The sequence below is a fragment of the Podarcis cretensis genome (assembly GCF_951804945.1).
Source record: "Podarcis cretensis genome assembly, chromosome: 6".
Classification (NCBI taxonomy): domain Eukaryota; kingdom Metazoa; phylum Chordata; class Lepidosauria; order Squamata; family Lacertidae; genus Podarcis; species Podarcis cretensis.
This window is the reverse complement of record NC_137175.1, coordinates 83,320,725-83,348,082: the sequence shown is the minus strand read 5'-3', so window position 1 is coordinate 83,348,082 and position 27,358 is coordinate 83,320,725. Positions and strand designations below refer to the sequence as shown.

The following is a 27,358-nucleotide window of genomic DNA, read 5'->3' as shown; positions in this document are numbered from 1 at the left end:
CAGACCTCTAGAACGAATTAAGTACTTAACCCGAGGTACCACTGTACAAGTGAATGGTGCACCTAAGAAATGATAATAGCAAGACAGGACAAAACTCTGTATGCATGCCCACAATTTGTTTTTGAATGATACTCCCAGTCCTGGTATTCAAAGCATTTTGCAAGAGTCGTGTATTCACAACAAATGATTATGTGCCTCACAGCGCAGTGGTTTGAAGCATTTGCTGTCTCAAAATAAGGGACACTGCACTGTAAACAAGGGCGAACCAGAAAACAACATTGCATCAGAGGCCACTGGTAGCTATAAATATAGATAGCACAGAACTGAAGTGATCTTGAAACCATGGTTAGGTGCAGATCTGTTTGCGATGTCCTATAAACCTATATAGATTTGTTTTGCCGTGTATATACAAAACAGAGCATGCCTGCCTCTTTGCTGCTTAATGAGAGGAAGCAAACGCCACACGCAGTGATTTGTAGAACCTCAGCATGTTTATATTTCTCTTGATCTTCCAGATTCTTTCACTGTGTTTAAACAGGTTTGAGCAGTTCATGTTTTCCCCACACTGATTGCTGTAAGGTTGCAAAGCTAGGCATACTATGCACCTGAATTGATAGTAGGGTTTATTTTATTTGCAAGGGAGATCTTCCTGCTTTCCCTTATTTATGGCCTGTGTGTGTTACAGCTTTCATTTACCAGCAGCACTAACACCAGTCCTTTGTCTCCTTGGAAACACTGAGATCAGGATTCCAAAGATGCTCTCTCTCAGAATCTCTTGGTGTACCTGCATGGAACTCTGCACATGTTTTGAAACCTCTTGTGCACAGTTGCACCCTTCCCCTTTTCCCCTTCACTGTCCCCTTTCCCTAATAAATAAACCTCTCTTGGATATTTGGCTTCATTGGAGAAGACTTTCTTACTAAAATCTTCCCCGCGTGCAAAGGCTGCACAATTAAGCGGCAAATGTTTCTCAAGGTTCCATTAGTTTTGCATCCACTGGGCTTTGGGGAAACAATTCCACAATGTCTCTATTTTTTCATAGAGCTTGGGCTCAAGCGAGGAGCCATTGGTGGCAGTGCCCTCTAGTTCTTCAACTAGCAAGATGAGGGTAGGTTTTCCAGGTATGCTTAGTTTGTGGTGGCAACATATCTCAATTATTTGGAGGTCAAATGGGGGCTAATACAAGAATGGGACACGCTGGTAAAAGACAATCTCTTTCTCTTGCCCTGATCCCATTAGGGTGTTCCTCAGTGGCTGAATTTGTAATAATTATTTCCCTAGTATGATTTCCAGAACTTTCTGCTAGAAGGTGATTAAGGGTCTCTGAGTTTAGAGTGATTTTGAGGGGATTTGGTACCTACTATAATATATATATGTATAAAACTTGCAAAGAATCCGTAATCCAGTATCTGCTGAGGGATGATACTGTTTCAGGATACTTAGTTGAGATCTTTTAAAGTCAAATTTAAAACTTATTAATCTTACCTAATGATGGCTACTGAGTCTTTTAGATGTTTTATGTGTTTAATATGTCTGGACTATTAATGTTTTGTGGACGGGGTTTTTTATTGTCTACTGTAATGGTTCTAGGGGGGTTGCTCATGCGTAAGTTGCCGCCACTCTTGGCTTGGTTGCCTGGTTGAACCCTTTCTGTCTGGACAGCCCTTCATTTCATGGCTGTCTCAGTCGCTGGCAGAATCCGTCAGTGGGCGTTTTTTAAACTTCTTCCAGCAAAAAAGTTCTTTGACGCCAAGTCTCCTCCTACTCTCCCTGCGCGGAAGTCTTCTGCGCAGGGAGGGTGTGGGCAGCAGAGTACCTGTGCTCTCCCCACTAGTCTCCGGTGAAGAGTCCTGGAGCCTTTTCTCCGATTCCCCCATCTGCCCCCCTTCTCTCCTGGTGTTACGTTGATTTCCTTCCCCAGCAGATGGGCTGCCTCTCTCCCTGCTGGGACCCTCTCCGGCATCGCTCTAGAGCCTTCCCTCCGCCTCTGGCTCTGATGGCAGTTCCCTGACATCTACATTATGCCAATAAAGTCTAAATGAATGAATGAATGAATGAATGAATGAAAAAGGTGCATTCACAGAAGGTAAATCTGTTGGTGGGAATTAGCCGTGATGGAACCGGAACATCAGTTCCCACTGGAGAGGAAGGCTGTTGTTGTCTTTGTGCCTTGTTTATGGGCTTCCCAGAAGCATCTTGCTGGCTGTTGAAAAGAGAGTACTGGGCAACATGGACTTTTGGTGTGATCCATTTGAGCACCTCTTCTCTTCTCTTCTTCCTCGGGAAGAAGTCTCTTGAACTCTCCTTCCTTCTGGCAATTTCCCCTGCCCTTTTCTAACCTAAGCCACTCCCAGTGCAAACCTCATGATCACCCTCATACAGGACTTCTTTTTCTTTGTCTTGTCACGGTAGGGTTTGGGGGAAGAATGAGCGATAGGGACCCCAAATCCAGGTGGGCAAGCTCACCCCAAGTCATCTGATTTGCCATTCTGCCTAGCAGGTGACCACACCAACCCACTTCGTTTGACATTAGCTCCCAATCTCTTCCCTCCAGCTCTTCTCGGAGAGCCACACAGATTCTCCACATCGTGAGGAGATGGATCCATAAGGCACAGCCAGTGCAAATTCCTTTCATAGAAACATGGAGCTGCAGAGTTGGAAGAGGTCTAGTCCAATCCCTTGCAACGCAGGAATCTCAATGAAGCCTTCCATGACAGATGACCATCCAACCTCTGCTTAAAAACACCCAAAGAAGGAGAGGCCACCACTTCTTGTGTGAGTCTGTTCCACGGTAGAACAGCTCTTACTGTCAAAAAGCTCTTCCTGGTGTTTAGTCAGAATCTCATTTCTTGTAACTTGAATTCATTGGTACGGATCCTACCATCTGGAGCAGGAGAAAACGTGCTCCATGTGCAAGTCCTTTATCTGTTTGAAGAGGGCTATCATATCTCCTCTGAGTCTTTCCTTTTCCAGGCTAAACATACCCAACTTCCTCATAAGGTTTGGTTCCCAGACCCTTGATCATATTGGTTGCCCTCTCCTCCACATCATCTAGCATCTCAAAACCCTTTTAAAATTGTGGCGCCCAGAACTGGACACAGTAATCCAGATGTGGTCTGACTAAAATAGAACAGAGTGGGATTTTGACTTCCCTTGAGTGGGGCACTTGACTTCTTTTGAGCTTTTTTTGGCTGCTGCATCACCCAGTAGCTTCACACATGCATGTCCATTCCTCCCCCTTTTTACTGGGATCTTTTATCAAAGGTGACTTTCATCATCATGCCTTGGGGCTTGGGACTAACCTGTTCTCCTTCTGATATTAGCAAAGCATAACATTATGAAAATAATAATGATCTCTTTGTTGGTGCTTCTTAGACGAATGTAATCCACTACTATTAACTTTGTGTTGCATGAGTGGGTCTGAGAGATGGCTGCTCCTTTTTAGAATAGCAAGTGACATATTAGATTATGTAGTCTGCAAGAGATTATCAGCATCAACACCATAATCTCTGCTCTTTTGGCAGCACCAATCTTGCCCTCCCTCAAAACCTTTCCCAACTGACCTCTTTTCCTTCTTCCTTGTCTTGCCAATGTAAAAATCTTACTTTTAGCAGCAGGAGTAGCCGACGTAATATAAATCTGGGACTACAAATCCCATCAGCCCAACTAGCATAGCCAAAAGCAAGGGATGATGGGAGCTGTAGTCCAACATCTGGTGGGCACCACGTTGGCTACTCATGCATAGACACTGTTTTAGGCAGCTTATGAAAAGCACAAAATAATGACTAAATATGGAAAGACCAGCTGTTACGCATTGTAGTGCAGGAGAACAAAGCCTGCTTTGATCAAGAACATGGATAATCCATAACTGCTGCAGAAGACTCCCTTTAAAGGAGCAATGGGGGTGCAAAATCAGAAAACTTATACCCAGATATTCAACATTATATTTCTATCAGAACATAAAACTGGATGGCTCACTGGCATTGCTGGAATGCTTCCTGTTTCAGGACAAAGTTTTAAAGCTGCACCTGGAAGGGCCTAAACTAGCTTGCTGACCAGCCTGGCCAATTCTCACATTCAGCTGGGAACCAAATTGGAGCGGGATAGAATCATAGAATCATAGAGTTGGAAGAGACCACAAGGGCCATCGAGTCCAACCCCCTGCCAAGCAGGAAACACCATCAGAGCACTCCTGACATATGGTTGTCAAGCCTCTGCTTAAAGACCTCCAAAGAAGGAGACTCCACCACACTCCTTGGCAGCAAATTCCACGGTCGAACAGCTCTTACTGTCAGGAAGTTCTTCCTAATGTTTAGGTGGAATCTTTTTTCTTGTAGTTTGGAACCATTGCTCCGTGTCCGCTTCTCTGGAGCAGCAGAAAACAACCTTTCTCCCTCTTCTATGTGACATCCTTTTATATATTTGAACATGGCTATCATATCACCCCTTAACCTCCTCTTCTCCAGGCTAAACATGGCCAGCTCTCTTAGCCGTTCCTCATAAGGCATCGTTTCCAGGGCTTTGACCATTTTGGTTGCCCTCCTCTGGACACGTTCCAGTTTGTCAGTGTCCTTCTTGAACTGTAGTGCCCAGAACTGGACACAGTACTCCAGGTGAGGTCTGACCAGAGCAGAATACAGTGGCACTATTACTTCCCTTGATCTAGATGCTATACTCCTATTGATGCAGCCCAGAATTGCATTGGCTTTTTTAGCTGCCGCGTCACCCTGTTGGCTCATGTCAAGTTTGTGGTCAACCAAGACTCCTAGATCCTTTTCACATGTACTGCTCTCAAGCCAGGTGTCACCCATCTTGGATGATCCATCTATCCCTAATATGAAGCCTACCAATGTTAGGTCTTATGAGATTCCTGTCTTAGAACAATAAAAGGGGAAGGGGCAATTACTCTAACTACCAATAAATCCACAAACACGACTTCCTTGTCCTACATCATTTCTACACAATTTTGTCTGGTCTGTAAGGCTACCTAGTGTAGATGATTGTTGCCTCTCCATATGCACCACAGCCACACTTGAAACAAATGTTTTAATTTTAAAACTAATTATATATCTATAATATTGATGGCACACTCGGTTATTTTAAACCCTCCACATATTGTGACAAACAGATTTCCTGCAACAGGCCAAGTCATGCAAAGCAAACACGTTTTAAGTAGTGGGGAACATAAGTACAGAAGTAAAATACACCCACTGAAAAGCTGCTGGTGTCAAACAATTCTTTATTCTGCCATTGCCCATATTTAAGTGACACATTCTTTGCTACCAAAAAAAGGGTATGTGTGGACGGGTGGTGGAGGAGAATGTGGGGGAGAATCCATCCGACCAAATGTTTGCGTGAAACCTTGCAGGAACTGGTCACATCACATGTCTTAGAAACATCTACATGCTTTGGGCTTTTGTGTATATCGCATGCACAATGGAAAACAGAAAACAATAAAGGCAGGGAAATTATGCTTTCTGATCAAAGGCAGCTCAAGACAGCTGTGGTGTCAGAGGCAGAAAATCCAAATGGCTCCTGCCCAATTCTCACCAGTGCTTAAAATGTAATGATTGACAGCACACTGCCCTGTAACGGTACCCGCAAATCTGCCACCTGAATTGGAAATATTCACTCTGCCAAATAGTAGGGCTGGCATTGCTCCTTTGGAAACTTTTCCATGGAAGGATTTAAATGGTGTATGCATAATTTGCGTGGAGTTCAGGATCGATGTGATACACCTCGTTTAAGAGGCGTCCAATCACGCTCTCCATGTTCTTATGATAGTTACTAGTGAGGTCCCGGATCTTTGCTGTGGTTTCTTCATCTATTTTTGTCGATAGGTTCCCTTGAGAGCCCATGATCTACAAAGGCAAAACAAGACATATCCCATGAACAAAAGAGAAAGAAATGAACAAGCTTGTGCCACTTTCTCCAAAGCCAGGCCCGAAACAAGAGAAACCTCTCCCTTAGTCTTCTGCACATACAGTCAACATCGAGGTGCGGATATCTTCTCTCCTTACAAACCAAGCTATGGAAAGAAGCATAACAAATCTCCCCCAGTGCTTCCCCTTTTCATAACACGTGTTGCACAGTGATGTATGACGTTGCTTCTGCAAAGCCCAGCATGAAAGTGAGAGACCATGGGTGGAATTCAAGGTTGTGTTAGTTGGTCATTCCACCAGTAAAAGCATTTCTGCTTGCCAGAAGAAATTATCTCCCCTTTCGCATCCGTTCTGGCTGTTCTGGGGCTTCTTCCAACCAGAGAAGATTTGAGGTAGGTGCAGAGGGAGGAGAGGGGGAAGCCCTGCTGCTCTAGTGGGATTACTAGCGCACTGTGTTAGTTGAGTTCGGTCCCTTATCTCAGCCTACCAAGGTTTCACACATGAAAAGAATTGGAGGAGGGGAGGAATTGCTGGTAGACTACAAATAATGACTGGAATTCCATCCATGGTCTCTCACTTTCATGCAGAAGGAATGTCAGACATCAGGCACCCCTGAATTGAAACACCCACAATGGTTTGATGTGCATGGAAGATGTATTTAGAGTTATTACTCTAGTTCAGGGGTCAGCAAACTTTTTCAGCAGGGGACCGGTCCACTGTCCCTCAGACCTTGTGGGGGGCCGGACTATATTTTGGAAAAATAATAATGAACGAATTCCTATGCCACACAAATAACCCAGAGACGCATTTTAAATGAAAGGACACATTCTACTCATGTAAAAACATGCTGAATCCCAGACCATCTGTGGGCCGGATTTAGAAGGCGATTGGGCCGGATCCGCCCCTTGGGCCTTAGTTTGCCTACCCATGCTCTAGCTTATGTAGTGTGTCTGGAAACAAATGGAAAGTATCTTTAGCTGCAAGCATGTGAGTTGGGCCTTTGAACAGGAAGTACTGTAGGAACTGGACCTATGCATCTAAGCATCTGGGATGCATGTAACCATTCCCGCACAGAGGTGAAATCCACATGCTCATTGACATTCCACAGAGAGACTATCCTCAGCCAAGTAAGTGTGAGAAGCAACCCTTAATTTATCCAATCTTCCCTTGGTACTCTTACTCACATTGGACTGCTTATGTCTGAAATCCTTTTCCCTTTGTAGCCTGTAATGGTCAATCTCTGCAGTAGCTTCTTCTTTGGCTTGCTTCAGTCTCTTTCCCTTTCCTGGGAAAACAAAAAGGAAAGGTGATTCAGCTGGCATTACAGTACAGTACAAGTTAATATTATTTCTACATGGCCTTTCTTTCATGCCTGGAAATCTCAAGCCTGCGGCTTAAAAAAGGGCACAGAGAGCACCATCCTTGTATTCAAACACAGCGAACTTGCTGCCCGCCACCCCCTTAAGCTGAGTATTAGCCTCCCCTTGGACTAGACGAAACTGCTACGGGCTTGCATTCAGTGTTTACAACCCTGCAAATAAACCTGTTAGGTTACCAACCACCCTGTGAAGAATAGATTCAATGGCTGGAGTTCAACGGGCAACACAACATTTCTCCTACAAGTTATTTTTGCTCCCAGTGTAGAGATAAGGAATGAGATTCCCCACCCGCGATAGTTTATGAGGGCTGTTTCACAGAGATTCCTGGTATTTCGTATCTCCATGACACGGGAGCAAGTCTTGAGCTCTCCTGTTCCTCTGATTGGTGTGCACATGCTGACGACCCATGGTTGATTTCAAAAACACTGTTCCTCTTGGTGAAACTGGGATGGATATAGGACAGGAGATGAGTCTGAGCCACAGTAGAATCTCTGGCAGATTAGGCAAGGTGTCATGGGGTGGTTGGACAACAGAGGAGTGATGGGAGGAACCAGCCGGGGAACCACGAAGGGAAGAAGGCTCAGAACCCAGGGAGCAGTGGTAGGGCAATGACGAGCGGTTGCAGGGAGAAGACTGGGAAGAGAGGTGGTGGATGCTGACGGGGTAACTTGGCTTAGTGAGCAGGGAGAGTCTGTGGCAGAGAGAAGTCAAGAATCGGAGGCAGAAGCTGGTGAGTGAGAGGAAGGAGGCCAAGAGGTAGAGATGAGTTAGGCTGGTGAGCAGTCACGGGTATGTCTCCCCTCCTGCTATGGCAGGCTCCCCTCTCCCCGACTCCCAAAACCAGGCAAAGCATGAAACAGGAGGCACAAAAACAGGCTGCACACAGCTCAGTAAAAGCTTGAAAACACAGCACAGTAAAAGCGAATCTTAAGTGAAGCTGGCTGGAGATTTGTCAGGTAACTGGCTCTAAAATGGACCGTTTATAGAGGGGAGAACTAAGGAGAGCATTTAGAGAATTTGATCGCTTACAGATCACATAGTGATTCTATCCAATGGTACCAATCCCTCAATTGGCATTTGTCTGTGGATATAATCTCTAGTTTATGTAAATAATAAGAGTTCCAATAAGGCTAGGTGAAATAGTGATAAAAGAATGGTACTTCTACAACACCTTCTGTACTACCATTGTTTATATGATTTCATATGAACACTCCGAGAAAATTTCTGGCTGTGATAAAAATTACAGTTTCCGTGCTATTCTGCTAAGTGGTGTTTTTTTTTAATGTTTCCCTTCCAGGCCCAACCTTCCTTTTTTGTCACTCAAAAAGTCCAAAATGACTTCTCATCAATTAACTTAACGTGTCTTCAGATTGTATTACTCCTGATCCTGTGACTCCAGGGATGATGGGATTTGTAGTCCAATAATGTCTGGAGGAACACAGGTTCTCAGCCCTGTTTAAATTTGTTGAACTGTGTGAATCTTTCATCTTGAGACCAGCTACTGAGGCAGCGCATAGTATCTTATAACTTTTATTTATTTAAAGGAAGGATATTATTATTATTATTATTATTATTATTATTATTATTATTGAGTCTGCCTTTTTAACAATGTACATAAACTTCTGAGAGGAAGCACAATTGCCTCCATTGTCACTGAGCCTGTCTTCTTCCTCTGTTCCCCACCTGCTGCCTACAGGAAGGAATCTCGTATGGAGTTTACTGAGCATTTTGATTATGTGCTGATTCCATGATCAGGACCATTAGATTTACAATCTCTCATCAGCAACTCAAATGTTCCCAGGCTCCCTAACCAAAAAGGCACTGGGCACTGTCACAATGCGTTCCTTGGTGCAACCGTTGATGACTCCCTATCATGCTTTCAGCTTCAAATCAAACATTTCTTCTCTCTCTCTCTCCCCCACCCCCAATCTCCAACAGCCACAGCCAGAGAACAGATTTTAGTTGTCGCTGATGAGAAAAGACATTATTCTGCAAGATTTGCCATATTGATTTGCAGCCAGGAGCCTTTCAGTCAACACCAACTGGATTCTATTTAATGCTGGCAGATTTCCAAGGCACTACAAAGATACAGTTCAGCCACTCGCTGAGCCGCAACATTTACATTTTATGGGGTTCCCCCCTCCCTTTTCTCAACACTTGCTAAATGCAAAGGTGGGTGGGAACATCAAAGGAGGTTTCTAGCACAAATATGCCGCTGACATGAAAGCGAAGGTAAAGTTGAGAATGGGCGGAACAAATCACGAAATGAAGGATGGGAAAGTGATGATCTTAAAGGTAATCCTTGTTGTTGTTTAGTCGTTTAGTCGTGTCCGACTCTTCGTGACCCCATGGACCAGAGCACGCCAGGCACTCCTGTCTTCCACTGCCTCCCGCAGTTTGGTCAAACTCATGTTTGTAGCTTCGAGAACACAGTCCAACCATCTCGTCCTCCGTCGTCCCCTTCTCCTTGTGCCCTCCATCTTTCCCAACATCAGGGTCTTTTTCAGGGAGTCTTCTCTACTCATGAGGTGGCCAAAGTATTGGAGCCTCAGCTTCACGATCTGTCCTTCCAGTGAGCACTCGGGGCTGATTTCCTTAAGAATGGATACATTTGATCTTCTTTCAGTCCATGGGACTCTCTAGAGTCTCCTCCAGCTCCATAATTCAAAAGCATCAATTCTTTGGCGATCAGCCTTCTTTATGGTCCAGCTCTCACTTCCATACATCACTACTGGGAAAACCATGGCTTTAACTATACGGACCTTTGTTGGCAAGGTGATGTCTCTGCTTTTTAAGATGCTGTCTAGGTTTGCCATCGCCTTTCTCCCAAGGAGAAGGAGTCTTTTAATTTCGTGACTGCTGTCACCATCTGCAGTGATCATGGAGCCCAAAAAAGTAAAATCTCTCAATGCCTCCATTTCTTTTCCTTTGCCAGGAGGTGATGGGCCAAGTGGCCATGATCTTCGTTTTTTTGATGTTGAGCTTCAGACCATATTTTGTGCTCTCCTCTTTCACCCTCATTAAAAGGTTCTTTAATTCCTCAGGGAACACTAAAAACAAGGCCACAATCCCATGCCCACTTACCCGGGAACAAATTCCATTGAACTCAGTAGGACTTACTTCTTAAAAGGATTTCACTGTAAATTTAGCGAAGACCCAGGTTACTACCGGACCGGCTCTACTCTTAGACAGTAGCAGCATTCCCAGGCCATTCCTCCTGGCCTCTCCAGACATTTCACTCTGCTGTCATGTGGCCTGTCCTGAGCCCCCTAATCTGGTTTGATGCCTCAGGTGTAGTGGAAGATGCTACTCCTCCACTGGTGTCGATGTAAGGTTCAACTGCTTCTGTGTGCCGAATTGGGGTGGGGGAGACTATTGTGTGCTTCAACTGAGGCAGCAAACTATAATGGGTCAGCCTCCGGTAAGTGCCCACATTCCTGAGTGAATTGCATTTATTTGTTTACTTGGATCTGTAGGTTGAAATCTTAAAAATAAATCCTATTACTTTTTTGGAACCTGAAAGCATAGCGCTGAGGGATTCCTTTCATATTTTACTGGGGTTTTATAATTTGTTGGAAGCCACCCAGAATAGCTGGGCCAACCCAGTCAGATGCGTGGCTATCTATATCTATCTATCTATCTATCTATCTATCTATCTATCTATCTATCTATCTATCTATCTAGTAAATGGACCTCTGGCTCCCTGCTGAGATTTAACCATTCCCATGGCCTCTTCAGCAAAGGAGGGAAGTCTGTGTTATGGAAAAATATGTCCATTTCAGTTTCTCATTTTTTTCAATCTGAAATTCAGTTCACATTTCTATATCAGTTGTGATTTTTTATTTATTTAAAAAAGTCTCCATGATTTATTTATTTTTGTGTAAAGCAATTTTCACTAGTATAATGTGCTGATATATGCTACTCTTTGCTAATATACACAATTATATGCACACTTTATCCCAGTATATGCAATTTTGTACACATTACTTGACTGGAGACCTGCACGACAAACTTCAGAGAAGTGTGAATTTCAAAGGATAGCTGTGTTTCGGTTTGCATATTATTTCTGATACTGCAAATCTGGTAAGTTCACCTTTGAATGAGGACTGAATCGAATTTCTTCCCCCATCCCTAGTGGAGAGTTGGGTGCTCCATCTCACTGGGTAAGATCCCTTTAATAAAAGCTATACTGAAAGGAGGGAGGGGAGAACCCATCCATTTGCGAAAGGCAGAGACATGCCCAGGACAGGACAGAATAGCCAGGAGGGGAAACTGGATTGTTTATTAATATGAAGTTTGCTTCTGTGGGCTAAAAGTGACTGACAATTCATGGCAGCCTCTTGCATTGCTCTTAACATTAAGAGTAGCACAAATTGGGGTTGGCAAAAGACAGAACATGTTCTACAAATCAGCCTCTCGGTGACTTGCTGAGTTTATGACTCCCAATAATTTAGTAATATGAAGTAAAATTGTTTGGTTTTTGTGGACTGTTTTTTTTCCTTCAGTTTTTAGAATTCTGTGTTCAAAACCCTTGCAAAATTGTACACATGCATGCAGGCTATTCCAGTGTATGGCTTATGACACAAATAGCCAATGGGCAGATCTTCCAGGGTTGTTGGACTCCAACTCCCATCAGGTGTAGCCAACACAGCCAATAGTCAGTGATGATAACTGTAGTCCAACAACAACTAGAAGGCACCACATTGGCTATTCCTGGCTTATAGGATGCAGTAGATGATTGGTTCCACCCCCCACAGCCACCATTTTGTACCTGGTTGGTGGATCTTGAAGTTTAAGCTAAAACATAAAGTTGATCCCATAAGTCAGTCCACTCATGGCACAGTCCTGCAGTTCATAAAAGGGGTCAACACGACAGCAGCTAAGAGCTGTAGCAAGGTGGTTCCCACTTGCGTGGAGAGGCAGGCAAGCAAGTTCAAACCGCACAGCTCGCTTCACACAGGATGTGATGTTAAGATGCAGTGCTGCACACATGTCCTTGTAATGTATCAGCTTAGAGGAGCAAGTCGCAGGTGGATGTTGAGAGCTGTTGTTGTGGCTGAAGACTGTGAGCTATGAAGTCACCAGTTTGAATCTCACCTCAGCCCAAAGGATGTAAAGAAAGCCACTATTTTCTCAGTCACAGCTCACAGGGCTACTCTAAGGATTGCTCAGATAGTGTATATTTTCTTTGAAAATGTGACATGTGTCATTGAAAGTCTACTCAATACTGATCTAGAGTAGAACTCAAACGTTAGCAGAATGAAAACTTAAACATGTTGCAGGATTCCCCCCAAAATAGACCAGAGGCAATTAATATTTCTTCCAGCAGAGCTTTACTGCTGCTGAAGGCAAATGAGCATAATGGTCACAAATCCAATACATTCAGGATTGGCACTGTCCACAAGAAATCCAGTTTCAAGCTGACTTAACTTAAACTTACAATAACTTATAATAAGTCTAAAACTTATTTTAGACTTGCAACTTGTAAAACTTGTCATGCTGTAAGCCGCCTTAAGCATTGTTTTTAACTGTGGAAAGGCGGCATACAAATAAAAAATGAAATGAAATGAAATGAAATGAAACTTAACACTATATACAGAACACCACACCAGAAGGAAAAGAGATAGGAAGATATAATGAAACCCAGGCTCCTTCTGGCCTTATTTTTATAGTAAGCATGATCTTGACGGAAAGAGATAACAGAACCAGTTTAAACCAGCTGTACTCAGCTTCTCTGAAGGAATAACCCAAACATCACGAACCTTCTGCTTGTTTCCTTCACACAGAGAAGCTTCTAGAAGCTTCCAGAACTCTCTTGAATCAATTAGAACAGGAAAGATCTCTACACATCAGATCAATACTTTCTGCACTAAGAAATGCAAACTGATGACATGAATTAAATAGTGTATAATTAAAATGAGGCCCATGTGCACCCACTCACATTCATCCCTTGTTTCCTGCAACTTTTATTTGCCTTCTGCTGTCGGAATTTAGGCTGTAAGCTCCTTAGGGTTTAGGGTGGCCAGTTGCATATCACTTGCAACAGGGATGCCAACTTGAATAAAATATGGGGGGGGGGGGCAGATAAGCCCCATCCCTAATGATCACATGACGAGATGCACAAACATCATTTGAATGGCAATGCCCATCAACTTAGAAGGGATGGTCCCCTCAAATATTTTAGGGGGTGGGTGGGCAAAAGGACCTTGGCTCCTAGGAGTTACACATTGCATTTCATTCCTCTGGAAAGTAGGAGACATGGCCATCCTGTCAGGGGGAAGGAGGGCCTTCATTTTCTTGGTGCTATTTTTGTTTCTTCCTTTGCATTTGACGGGCATTTTGTTTTTGTTGCAGTTGCCCGTCAAATGCAAAGGAAGAAACAAAAATAGCACCACAGAAAGAGCAAAAAGAAGAAATAGAAAGCAAAACTTAGTGGGGGGAGGGAGATCGGGTCTACAGTAGTGACTCATTCTGAAAGTGCTATGTGACTTTTTATCATCCCACTAGAAGTAAAATTTTCCATGTTATGGAAACCGAAGAGATAACAGAAGTTGGTATAGCTATCAAAAAGTCTCTCTTACACAAAAGGAGGACAAGGAGAGAAGAGCATGAGGAAAAGAATCAAACTCAATACACCTATTCTTAAAATCACAAAGCTCCTTTAAGTACAAGCTTGGATGGAAAGACCAATGGAGCTGGTCTCTCACAGCGGAGGCAGCCATGTGGACCTTGCTTCCTGTCTCCCCTTGTGGTGCACATAAGCTCTATATATGCTATTGGGAACACTGCAAACAGCTAATTATAAAAGAATTCCTATTCCACCGTCTCATAAAATACCAGGGCAGCATACAATAAAACATGAAAAGTAAACCATTAAAAAATAGAACAAAATAACCATCAAAATGACTGGCTACTCATGAAGATTTTAAACAGCGACATAGACCTGTGGGCATAAAAATGTCATCAAGAAATGCCTGAAAGTGATTGAGGCTTTTAATACAGGGGACAACTGTCTGCACTGCTCCGGACAATATCAGTGATCAGGCTTGGATATAAAGGCTTGCTTGGGCAAGGTCAGATTAAGTCTTGTGGTTACCTAAAAATCTAAATAATAACAATGGTATAATTTTTGCAGACTACAAGGAATACCATGGGCCTCTGGTGTTTCAGAGATTCCAGCAAAACACAAGTGGTTTACAAAGATTAGTAACCAATAATAAAACCTCAGAGTTTTAAAATCACCCATCTATTTTCCTCATCCATGTCACCATCGTTGCTTTGCACAGAAGTCCAGCACAAACCTTAACATGCAACGCCTGTTCACATTATACTTCATCTAAGACTCTACTTCGTTCACACAGAACCCTACAAATCACTTCCTGCTCCCAAACCTCCAAACTTTCTTCCCATGTATTAATTACTTTACCTGGGCAAACTGCAGAGATTCCATGGACTAGGAAATAAGAAATTGCATTAAAGGGAAGGGAGAAAAGAACAGCTCGTTAGGATGAAGGGATTCCTATCTCCATGTGCTGAAACAATTCACTCGTCAAGCATAGCTCTGACTTTGTTAACCAGAAGGTTGGTAGTTCGAGTATGTTTTCGAGCACAATTCAAAGTGTTGGTGCTGAACTTTAAAGCCCTAAACAGCCTCGGTCCAGTATATCTGAAGGAACATCTCCACCCCCGGACACTGAGGTCCAGCACCGAGGGCCTTCTGGCGGTTCCCTCGCTGCGAGAAGCCAAGTTACAGGGAACCAGGCAGAGGGTCTTCTCGGTGGTGGCACCCACCCTGTGGAATGCCCTCCCACCAGATGTCAAAGAGAACAACTACCAGACTTTTAGAAGACATCTGAAGGCAGCCCTGTTTAGGGAAGCTTTTAATGTTTGATGCATTACAGTGGTACCTTGGGATGCAAATGGGATCCATTCTGGAGCCCCGTTTGCATCCTGAATGGAATGTAAGATGCGGCAGCGCATCTGTGCATGCGCGGGTTGCATTTTGCCGCTTCTGTGCATGCGCATGACGTCATTTTGAGAGTCTGTGCATGTGGGAGCAGCGAAACCCGGAAGTAACGTGCTCCGTTACTTCTGGATTACAGCGGAGCGCAACCCGAAAGCACTCAACCTGAGGCACATTCAACCCGAGGTATGACTGTACTGTATTTTAATATTTTGTTGGAAGCCACCCAGAGTGGCTGGGGAAGCCCAGCCAGATGGGTGGGGTATAAATAATAAATTGTTATTATTAAATTATTATTCGAACCCACCCAGAGACAGTTGTGGGCGGGATTACATGACCCTCAGGGACCCTTCCAACTCTACAATTCTATGATAGTAAAGGTAAAGGGACCCCTGACCATTAGGTCCAGTTGTGACCAACTCTGGGGTTGCAGTGCTCATCTCGCTTTATTGGCCGAGGGAGCCAACGTACAGCTTCTGGGTCATGTGGCCAACATGACTAAGCCGCTTCTGGCAAACCAGAGCAGCGCACAGAAACGCTGTTTACCTTCCCGCCGGAGTGGTACCTATTTATCTACTTGCACTTTGACGTGCTTTCGAACTGCTAGGTTGGCAGGAGCAGGGACCGAGCAACGGGAGCTCACCCCGTTGCAGGGATTCGAACCGCCGACCTTCTGATCGGCAAGTCCTAGGCTCTGTGGTTTAACCCACAGCACCATCCAGGTCCCTAACTTTCTTAATAGGAGGCTCCTTATCTTAGGGCTGCTTTTTTTAAAAGGAAAGCTCAGAGTCTTGCCCCCTTTGGAGGCAGGGCCCTGGTGTAACTACTCCAGGTGCACCATTGATAATCTGGATTTGGCTCAGGTGCTCCTTAAGATATCCCGTTCCCAAGCTGTTTTAGCAGAGATCAGTTCCTGATCAAATGGAGAAAGTATACGTGCATACGGTTTATATAAACAGCAGATTTAGGATCAGTGCTTGGAGGCTGGCACAATTGCCTCCTGCCCATGTCAACTCTACGTACAACTGATGTTTAAAAACCATGTAATATGACATGGGAACACAAAGGAGGTGCAAGAAGAGCAGCACAGACCCAAATCCCCTAATGAGAGCACACTCTTATGCATTTTGGTTCGCCGATCAGCTCGCTGTGGATGCTGTGATCTTGGTGAACTCGTAAATGGGAAAGCACAATCTCTTGGCAGCATATATCGATTACAAGACAGCCTTTGATTCTCCGCAGCCTTCTTGGCTGCTTCAAATACTTAGAGGGTACAAAGTGAATCCTACTAGTAGAATAGTCCTGCAGTTGATGAAACAGAACATAAATATTGCCACAGGATTGCTACCAGATTACTGGGGGTGAAACTGTTGCCGCTGCAGTTTCAAGGTAATACGTGACCAGAGTCTGGGGCTTGACAAAGGAATCTTCACGGTGCCCAGAATTTTTGGAAGGAAGGAATGTGCTTTGAATATGCTGTACAGTGGTACCTCAGGTTACATACGCTTCAGGTTACACACTCCGCTAACCCAGAAATAGTGCTTCAGGTTAAGAACTTTGCTTCAGGATGAGAACATAAATCGTGTTTTGGCAGCGCGGCAGCAGCAGGAGGCCCCACTAGCTAAAGTGGTGCTTCAGATTAAGAACAGTTTCAGGTTAAGAACAGATCTCCAGAACGAATTAAGTACTTAACCCGAGGTACCACTGTAAATGTGTTTGCAGCCCAGCAGTAGGCAGAGCCAGCTAATTCTGGTTTTGTCCCCATATTACCGTATTTTTCGCTCTATAAGATGCACCAGACCACAAGACGCACTTAGTTTTTGGAGGAGGAAAACAAGAAAAAAAATATTCTGAATCTCAGAATCCAGAACAGCAAGAGGGATCGCTGCGCAGTGAAAGCAACAATCCCTCTTGCTGTTCTGGCTTCTGGGATACCTGTGCAGCCTGCATTTGCTCCATATGACGCACACACATTTCCCCTTACTTTTTAGGAGGGAAAAAGTGAGTCTTATAGAGCAAAAAATATGGTACTTTCGGTTGAGTTCTGCAAAGGCAAAACAGACACTAAGGACGAGGGAGCTGACAGCCAGGGCCATATCTCTAGACCGGATGTAAATAAAAAGAGAGGCAGGTGGTGCTGGCTGAGTTGAGACTGAAGTTAGCAGGATACTGTCTCATCTGCCAAAACGGATCACCTTCCTTTTTATGTGTACATGTATGCATATGGATATATGTGCATTAAAAAGTTATTTTGTATCATTATTCCACAATTGCTCATATGCACCTATCTCAATATTATTACTAATCCCTATTGCCCAATGTATCATTGAAGATTTCACTTGTTCATTTTTTGTTTCCCATTCTACTAGCATCTTATACATTTTTGACAACACATTCACATTGTCTTCTAGCAGGTTTCTTTCTAATTGGGAGGTTTGACTCCCAAAGCCCACTTTTTATCTATTTTAAAGACTTCATCCTCTTAGCCAGGGGTCAGCAAACTTTTTCAGCAGGAGGCTGGTCCACTGTCCCTCAGACCTTGTGGGGGGCCAGACTATATTTTGAAAAAATAATAATAATGAATTCCTATGCCTCACAAATACAGTGGTGCCTCGCAAGACGAAATTAATCCGTTCTGTGAGGCTCTTCGTATAGCGGTTTTTTCGTCTTGCGAAGCAAGCCCATTGACAGCTTAGCGGATTAGGGCTCTTAGCGGTTTAGCGGCTTAGCGGCTTAGGAAAAGGGGGGGGAAAGGGAAAAAACCCCGCAGGAACTCGCAAGACATTTTCGTCTTGCGAAGCAAGCCCATAGGGAAATTCGTTTTGCGAAGCGCCTCCAAAACGGAAAACCCTTTCGTCTAGCGGGTTTTCCGTCTTGCAAGGCGTTCGTCTTGCGGGGCACCACTGTAACCCAGAGATGCATTTTAAATAAAAGGACACATTCTACTCATGTAAAAACACACTGATTCCTGGACTAACCGTGGGCCGGATCCGGCCCCCAGGCCTTAGTTTGCCTACCCATGCTCTTAGCCGTCTAATGATGGAAATATGCATAGCCTTTAACATTTAGCCGATGAAAATAGTGACATCCTATTCTTAATTAATTATTATTACTATACTATACTATACTATACTATACTATACTATACTATACTATACTATACTTGTGATACTATTTATACCCCATCCATCTGACTGGGTTGCCCCAGCCACTCTGGGCAGCTTCCAAAATAAAAATAATCATCAAACATTAAACACTATAAAACTTCCCTATACAGGGTTGCTTTCAGATGTCTTCTAAAGGTTGTATAGTTAGTTACTTACCTCCTTGGCTAAGGGGTCGCATATCTCCATACCCTCCAACATTACTCCAATGAAAACAGGGACATCCTAAGGAAAAGTGGGACATTCCGGGATCAAACCAGAAACCGAGATGGCTTCTGTAAATCTGGGACTGTCCCTGGAAAACAGGGACACTTGGAGGGTCTGAAGTATGTAAGAGCTGGAGTACAGCTTCTCCTCCTTCCATCCACACTCAATCATCCTGCCTCTGATATTGGAATTCTCCCCTGTATCCAGAGGAAAGCCATCCCTGTTAACTGAGCCCAGCTCACTGAAATCACCTCACACACACAATGCTGTTTCTTGTCTACAAGCATCTTACGAGAAATGGCGGCCTTTCATTTCTGTATCTGTTCCACTGGTGTAACTCTGAGGGTTTCTGGGCGAATATCAGGAGGTTGGAAGCACTGTAAGAAGGATCAGACTCAGACCCTAACAAAGCCACATTTGATGAATGCTTAACTTTTAGACTTGAGGCAATTGCTCACCCCTCCACCCTGTTTTTCTCTGGCTTGCCATGCCACATTGGATCGCATGAGGTTGCAGCGCACATGTGAAGCTGTATCGGAAGTGACACGTAGCAATGTAACTCCTCTGGGCATGGCACAGCAATGAGGATGATGCTTGGAAAAACTAGTCTTGTCCATGGTTCTGTGACTTGAGACAACTCTGGATGGAACTGACTGATCCAGCGGTAAATTATCCGCTCGGTGGGCAGCGCAGTCCCATATCAGTACCTGCCTCTCCGTGAGTAGATTTAAGCTGCGGGGAACACCAAACAAAAGGAAAACCTTTGGAGGCCTTGAGTCGATTTACGGGCATTTGTCTTGCTGACTCTGCTTATTGCAGGATTCAAAGAGAGATCAAGTGTGATTATACACAGCCTCGCCGGTGCAGAAACAATCTGGCGAGGAACCACATGGATTTATTGAATATCGTTTCAACTTCTGGGATGCGCATACTTCTGCCTACCCCATGTTATTTAATTGCAGTTGCCAGACTCTATATGTTAGGGTGATCTCTCGGATTATGTACAGATGGGCACAAACTATTTTAAAGAGTTATTCCGCTCCCCCCCCCCGCAAAGAGCCCGAAGTGCATGTTTTCCCAGGGTTAACATTCATTGAATATGACTGAGCTTCTATGTGCTCAGCAACTGTGCCGAAGCCTCCAGCAGCCACTGGCCTGGAAGTTGGGCTGACTCACTGCAAATGCTTCATGATGCCTGAAATCAAATATTTCGATTCAGGCTCATGCTATCCATATGAGGGCGGTGTGTTCCTATTGGACATAGACGTTTTGCTACGTGGTAATGCGGCATAACACAAGCTGGCTGCTGTGGGGCCATGGCAAGCTGTAGAATCGGAGAGATTATGCTCTCCTTTCCCTTGAGATGTAAAAGCTTATGGTTTCAGAGAAGGAAGTAAGATAACCAGAGTCACACCAAGGAATGGGAACAGAAGGTGGTGGATGTGAACATTATCACGACATAAAGCTATTCATCATTCATACAATCAGTGGAAACACGCCTCAGACTTAATATAGGAGACAAATTTTCAGAGTGCATTTCATGGGCCTAGAAGAGACACTATTATGGGCAATGGCATAGCATGCATTGGGAGCGCCCGGGGCAAGGCAAGGATTGCATCCCCTAACCTCCTTGTGGTCATTCGCTGTGCCCCTGTGGTGGTTGCTCCTCATGGAGGTCACCTGCTGGTCGCTGCATTTGCCCACTCAGCTTGGTGAGCTCCCAGTGAGAGCAGCAGCTGGCACTCCTTAGCTGGCCTGGTGGCATCCCAGCAGTGCTGGAGCCACAGCAGGCCTAGGATGAGTCCTGGCTCTGCCTGTTGGGCATCCTTTCTCTGTGAGGAGAAGGCGGCGCTGCCACAGCCCCAAAGGCCTGGCCCAGGACCAACTCACATCTTTGGAAGGTGACCGTCACGTGGCCTCGGTGAGGGAATCCATCATGGGGGCACTGGGTTGCGCCCCCTCAGCATTCTGCCCCGGGGCCACGGCACCCCTTCCCCCACGCTACACCACTGATTATGGGAAATGCAAAGATTCATGGTTTGCCGAAAGAGACAAGTGCTTTATGTGCTATAACATCACATCTAATCTAGGCCTTAAGTCTTTGACCATTTCGATGGGGCCTCGAAATGTGACCTCGTAAAACACCTCAAAAATATTAAGAGAAATAAGTCATTTTGACATTGTCTAATAAACTACTGAAGCAGAGCTGGGCACTCTCAGCTGTAGTCTCATGACATTGCTTCCGTTTTTAACCCTGCAAAATCAAAAAAGGTCTGCTTGATGCACGGTGTGTATATTACGAAGTTCTGGATGTCATGCAAGCATGGCAGCCTCTAAGGTTTCCCACACGGCCATTGGTCCAGTCACACCAGCGACCTGCTGTTTCTTATTTCACTGAATTTGGACACTGTGAGTAAATTGGCAGCGGCACTGCAGCGTTGTGGATGGATTCAACCACTGTCTCTCTCTGGTTTGGGCTGTGTTACACCTGATTGCATCTCATGACAGGACCTAGATCTAAACCTGCTGTTTTACACAAGGCAAAGCGAAAATTAATGAAAGGTTTGGATCACATTAACCTTTTCTTTTACACACTAAGCGGCACAAACAAGGGCCTGTTGTTTGGTCACTCAAGGACACAGCTGACATCAAGGGTCGGGATACAGCAGACGTTTGATTCATACCAGATGTGTAGATCTCATCACACAAGAGGTGGTGGCAGAGATATGAATTTAGGTTCAGCGCCTTCTGAGCTTTAATATGGCAATAGGTGAAAGTGAGTAGGCTGAATGCCGGATGATGATTGCTCTATATATTACAATCATGCAAAAAATAATAATCATGTAATCAATACATTTCTAACAACAGAATAGTTTTCTTCCAGGGTTCCTCCCCCCCTTTCCTTATCTAGGTGCACACAGAGGGTAGAATATTTTGCCCCACAGGAATAAGTTCACACACGTACTCCCATCACTAGTGTCAGGGTAAAAGGTAAAGGTAAAGGGACCCCTGACCAACGACTCTAGGGTTGCGGCACTCATCTCGCTTTACTGGCCGAGGGAGCTTCCGGGTCATGTGGCCAGCATGACTAAGCCACTTCTGGCAAACCAGAGCAGCACACAGAAACACCGTTTACCTTCCCGCCGGAGCAGTACCTATTTATCTACTTGCACTTCGTGCTTTTGAACTGCTAGGCTGGCAGGAGCAGGGACCAAGCAATGAGAGCTCACTCTGTTGCGGGGATTCAAACTGCTGACCTTCTAGGCTCTGTGGTTTAACCCACAGCGCCACCCGCGTCCCCTAGTGTCAGGGTAGAAACCTAATAATGAGGTATAGCAGTCCCCCATCACATAAATCCACATTATGGGAAGGGACTGCTACCCCATTAGTTGGGAGCGTGTGTGTCAATTAAGCACCCATGTATGTGGGACAATTCAAGCTTGCCTTTCCCACCCAATCATAGTTTCTGCTAATGTGTTGAATGGGTGAGAAAAATCCCTTAACAATGTTGCACAGGAGTTGCCTCACTTAATCCTACGCTGCTGGCAACAGGGTGGCTTCCTTTGGGCTGATTGTTGTCCTCTCTTCCTGCTAAGCATTGATTGGCTGGGAAGGGCCTATATGACCAGTCCTGTGGCTATCATGGAGGTTTTTGAATATTACTGCAAAAGTGTGGGACAAAGCTATGCGGAAGCATGGAAGCTTCATGTGTACACTGGGTTTGCACACATTCTCTGGGAGCGCGGATCACAATGTATTGCTTTACCGCATTACTAGGAGAAAGCTCTGGGAAAGGTGGAGAAGAAATGTAACAGCAGGATCTCTGAATGCTCAGTCTAGCAAGGAAGACCCACAAGCAGAAGAGGGTTTCTTTACATATATCTAATGTGGATGCACTCTGGGGCCTGCAGTGTTGTCAGTTTGTGCATAAAATTTGAGGAAAAGCTGCGTTTGGCTCAACAAACCCCCTCGTCGGGTCTGTGGACATAAAACCAAAAGGTATCTCCAGGTGTGTTCTCCAGATGTGATCTAAACTGACCTTCAAGCTTGCATTGATAGCTATGCCATTAACATCTATGCTGGCTGAAGCCTCTAAGCCTTTTTTCCTTCCTGCTGGCCCCAATGATCACCAAGTACCTCTGCTTCCACACGCTGATCGCTATTGCCTCCTCCTTTTCATCCTCCATGTTGGCAGAAGCACACACCACTAGGTTCCTGAGGATTGACCCGGTTAGAGAAGATAACAGCACTAGTGGGTAGGGAGGAGGTGGTGCTAGTGAACAAGAGAACCAGTGGAGAAAGGTTCAGCCTGTTCAGTTTGCTGGAATATCCTAGTGCTTTGGTTTGATGGAAGGTATGAGCCATCTGGGAGTTGACTACACAATGACAGGCCAGCAGGGATGTCCCACTGGCCTGTGCACAAGGTTTCATGGCTTACTCACAGTGCTACCCAAATTAGATAAGGGAAGGATGTCAAGGAGATGAGTAACTACATAACCTTGAGAGGGCATCTGACGGCAGCCCTGTATGGGGGAGCTTTCTAAGGTTTAATATTTTATTATGCTTTATTATGCTATCTTGGAAGCTGCACAGAGTGGCTGGGGCAACCCAGTCAGATGGACAGGGTACAAATAGTAAGTTGCTATTATTACTATGACTTGGCCACCCTGGCCTGTTAGTATTACATGCTTAGCATGGTGTTCATATCCCAACTTTCCTCCAATCTACTAGCGCTTAGCTGAACAGCAAGATCATAAGCCTTTAAAAGAAACTTCAGAAATACCTTTTCTTGCCTCCTTCCCCAGAACAGAAAGGCAGCAATCGGTGAAGCATGTAAAAACTCAACACACAACAATCTCTTTGCAAGAAAACGAAGGTCATGTTTTCCAGTTTAACATGGCAGGCCCTTCTCTGTTCAGAAAGGGCAAGCTCAATGTTTTGCTTGACAACTGAATCCAGCACCGACAAGGGCGGACTGCAACTGGCTGGAACAGATTACCTCGCAACTGGTGCTTTCTGAAGGAAGGGCTTGTGGAGGTGGGTGCCACCGGTCTGCAGGTTACTAATTAAAAGCCCAGCACACAAAGAGGAAGCAATTCTGGATTGTACACACTCCGCAGGCCACAATGCAACATAAAACCTCTGGGGCTGTATAAGCAGTTCGCAAACCATCTCGCCCGTTTGGGTGACTGGTCTGCAGCTAATCTAGTTAATCCAACTGAGTCAACCGTACCAACTTCAGTGGAGATGGCCAACCCGTGCGACACTGTTCTGAACTGCGGGTCCAAAGGAGTTGTGAGAGTGGTTGAATGCAGGGATACCAAAGAAGGGGGTCAAAAACATCAGAGTGATCAGTTCTAGTGCCTTATGAAGGAAAGGTGTAGACTTACAGCAAATCAGCCTGCCAGGTCTATCAGGATTTACTGACGTAGGATGGATGCAGCAGCAAGAAGATGGCTTATCTGCACCCAAACAAACATTCATGCATTCTTTATACACAAAGCAGCATACGCCACTTTGGCCTGGATTTCCCATCTCTCCACCTGATCAGGTGAGAGCATAGGTGGCAAATACCCAGATCTTACAGATAGTTCCCCTTTCTCGACTCAGAGCTCAGCACCCCAAGGATAGTATCAAAGCAAGCCAATTATCAAAGCAAGTGAATATAAATATACATGAGCTCGTTGCTATAACAGCTACCAGTGTGAGCCAGTGTGGTGTAGTGGTTAAGAGCGGTAGTCTCATAATCTGGGGAACTGGGTTCGTGTCTCCGCTCCTCCACATGCAGCTGCTGGGTGACCTTGGGCCAGTCACACTTCTTTGAAGTCTCTCGGCCCCACTCACCTCACAGAGTGTTTGTTGTGGGGGAAGAAGGGAAAGGAGAATGTTAGCCGCTTTGAGACTCCTGAAGGGGAGTGAAAGGCGGGATATCAAATCCAAACTCTTCTTCTTCTTCTTCTTCTACCAATAAATTGTGGGGTTTTCTTGACTACCAAGATGGCGTCCTCAGTGCTTCCAGAAGAGTTTGCCTTTGGATCAATGCAGACACCCAGCCCTGTGTTGTTGGACTACAGCTCCCATCATCGCTGACCATGCTGGTTGAGGAAGATGGGACTTGGGAGTCCAACCAAGGCCACAAGTGGGTTACAGTCAACTATAGTAGTACTTAATGGAAGTGAATGAAGGGAGCAGGAGCATAGCTCTGAATGGGTTAAAAAAGCCACACCACACACAAAAAACACTGCGAGCAAAACTCTCATTTCATGGAATTGAAGCCAGTTTCATTGGTTGAAGGCCCAGCCTCAGATATGTCCCAAGATAGTAAGGAGAAAGAGTTTAAGAGCGAAATGGAAGAAGAAGTTAAAATGTTGAGTAAAGATGAATTAGCGCCCGAATTCCTATGCTTATTCTATAAATGTTGCTGCAAAACAAAAAAGGCATATGATTTTATATTTATGACTTCATACTCCTCATAAGTGAAGGAAAATGTACTAGCTACTGTAATAGCTAGTCTGGAGAAAGAAGCAAGATGTTGAGATTTTAGCCACATTTGGTTGGGAATGTAAAGTAGCAAAGCAATTCTGGGTTAATGTGATCAATGCAACTGAGGGCAATTGGAAAAGCCCAAGTTCGGTTCTTGGGTGGATTGGAACAACAACAACAACATTTATATGCCACCCATCTGACTGAGATTACCCAGTCACTCTGGGCGGCTTCCAACAAATTAAAACACAGGTTAATTTTGGGTTAATATTGATCCAATATAAAAATAAACATGGGAAATATGTTAGTTACAGTGCAAATATTAGTGGCCATTAGTTGGAACAAAAATAAATCATTTGAGGACTAGAAAATATATATATATATATATATATATATATATATATATATATATAATGTATATGTATATATATATGTGTGCGTGTGTGTGTGTATAATGGACTAATATACATATGACAAACTATTATAAGAAATGACCGGAAGAGTATGTGAGAAAAAATAAAAATATGTGGATTGTTGGTATGAGCTTATTTGCTACTGGAATGAGAAAACAAATGACCAGAATGATATAAAATACATGTTGGAAGTAATCTGCAGGAATAATATGATGAGGAGATAACCTTCACTTATAACAATACTACAAATTTAGTTACTCACTTGGTATAATTTATGTTAAACAGATAGATTTGTTATGCCTTTCTGTCTATGCCTCTTTGTGTGTAAATGACTTATTTAAAGCTAAAAAAATAATAATAATACATTAAATAAAAACCCCTGTGCTTTTTCCATTGACATTCATCAAAGAAATGCAGTCAGCCCAGGGGCTGCACAACTTACTTTTTTTGGCTTCCTCAAGCTTGTCTTTGGCACGTTTTTCAGCCTGCAAAAGCTGTTGGATTCCCTGAGACTGGCTCGTCATTCTGACTCCTTGATTTCAGAGATGCTGTGCGGTGACTGGGAAAGAGGAAGGGGACTTTATGCTGTGTCTTGTTGTGTCAACATTAAGAGGATTCACTTTGCCCTGCCCAAGCCTGCTGAAGCGAGATTCATGCTCTGGGAGGTGGCTGTAAGGGAGCCGCACAGACCAGTTCTCTTTATACAGGATCACTGAAATGTTTTGAAAATCTGATGCCTGTGTTTGTCCATAATATTTGTGGACCCTTTTTTTTTTTTTAAGAGCAAAAGTAATTAGAGTACCAGCAGATTTCAGGACACTTCCAGACCGTTGCTATTTTTGAGTGGGAAATTAACATACCAGCAAATTCTGGTAAAGCGTGTTCTCCCTAAAATGAGAGCACGGGTTGCGGTGGGGGCCGCCAGGCCAGCCCTCTGTTGCCAGGCAGGTTAATGGTTAGTGCCTGGTGCAATGATTGGCTGACCGGGTTGCTGGGGCAAATTGCATGTAGCAAACTGGGTGGGTGAGACCAAAGGTTTTAAATATTGGGGCTCACTTCTTCTGCTTTCTCTTTCGCAGAGTGCATCGGATCACCCGCCCGCCCTGATTTCTGGTTGACCTTGCTATGCCTGTCATGGGATCATCTGCCGTTGGGGCAGGGGCCTAGTAGGAATTTTGTCCATTTGGCTGATTGGCTGGTGCCATCTGGTTCTTGCCTACTACTTAGCAATTCGTCACAACTTGTAAGGTTGCGGTTAGGCATTGGTTATAAAAATTGGTGGTGGAGGGGTCAGGATAGGCTGGGCCTGCCCCTCCAATGGTGCTGGAAGGGAATTCCGTTAGAGGAATCCTGGGGCTTGCCACGATTTCGTCCAATCCCTGAAATGGGACCAGGGCCGGCAAGCCTTGGGGAGCTGGTTGGGTGAGCGGTGAGGGAATGACACTCAGCTCAACTGATCCCCAACATTGTCTTTCCCTTCACTGGCTTCTGATGGAGTTTGGAATGTCACTTTTGTCTCAGGCGGGGGGACAGATAGTCATAACCAATGTTTAAGCAACCACTCACAGATTTTGTATTTTAACAAAGTTGTGGCCAAAATAGTGCTAAAAACCTAAAACTAAAATTACGTGTGAATTATTTTGAGGGGTGGCTTGGGGACCTCCACACGCAATACAATTACAGCTGGTTTCTTGATTGTGCAATGAACCCGCTTCCCCAAGAGATCAGACTTTTTTTTTTTTTTTTGCAATAAGGTGAAACCACTGGAAAGCACAGGATGACATTAACATGACAGTATATCACATAAGCTCTGCACAAACTTATCAGGATGAATGCTCAGGAAACAATGATTGTCTAGAAGCACCTT

General features: G+C 44.5%; 1 protein-coding gene across 1 annotated transcript; it reads right to left on the bottom strand.

Moving 5' to 3' along the window:
* Positions 1 to 5,219: 5,219 nt before the first annotated feature.
* Positions 5,220 to 26,314, bottom strand: ATP6V1G3 (ATPase H+ transporting V1 subunit G3). The gene is made up of 3 exons (XM_079981823.1): positions 25,934 to 26,314; positions 7,067 to 7,167; positions 5,220 to 5,861 (listed from the first exon to the last, which is right to left on the bottom strand). Exons 1-3 carry the CDS (start codon positions 26,013 to 26,015, stop codon positions 5,688 to 5,690), a joined length of 357 nt encoding a protein of 118 aa, XP_079837949.1. The 5' UTR covers positions 26,016 to 26,314; the 3' UTR covers positions 5,220 to 5,687.
* Positions 26,315 to 27,358: the final 1,044 nt, after the last annotated feature.

Coding starts and splice junctions, on each gene's coding strand:
- ATP6V1G3 (XM_079981823.1), bottom strand. CDS start 26,015: ATGACGAGCCAGTCTCAGGGAATCCAACAGCTTTTGCAGGCTGAAAAA. Junction 7,168..25,933: donor GCTTGAGGAAGCCAAAAAAA/GTAAGTTGTGCA, acceptor TTGTTTTCCCAG/GAAAGGGAAAGAGACTGAAG. Junction 5,862..7,066: donor TCAGACATAAGCAGTCCAAT/GTGAGTAAGAGT, acceptor TTGCCTTTGTAG/ATCATGGGCTCTCAAGGGAA.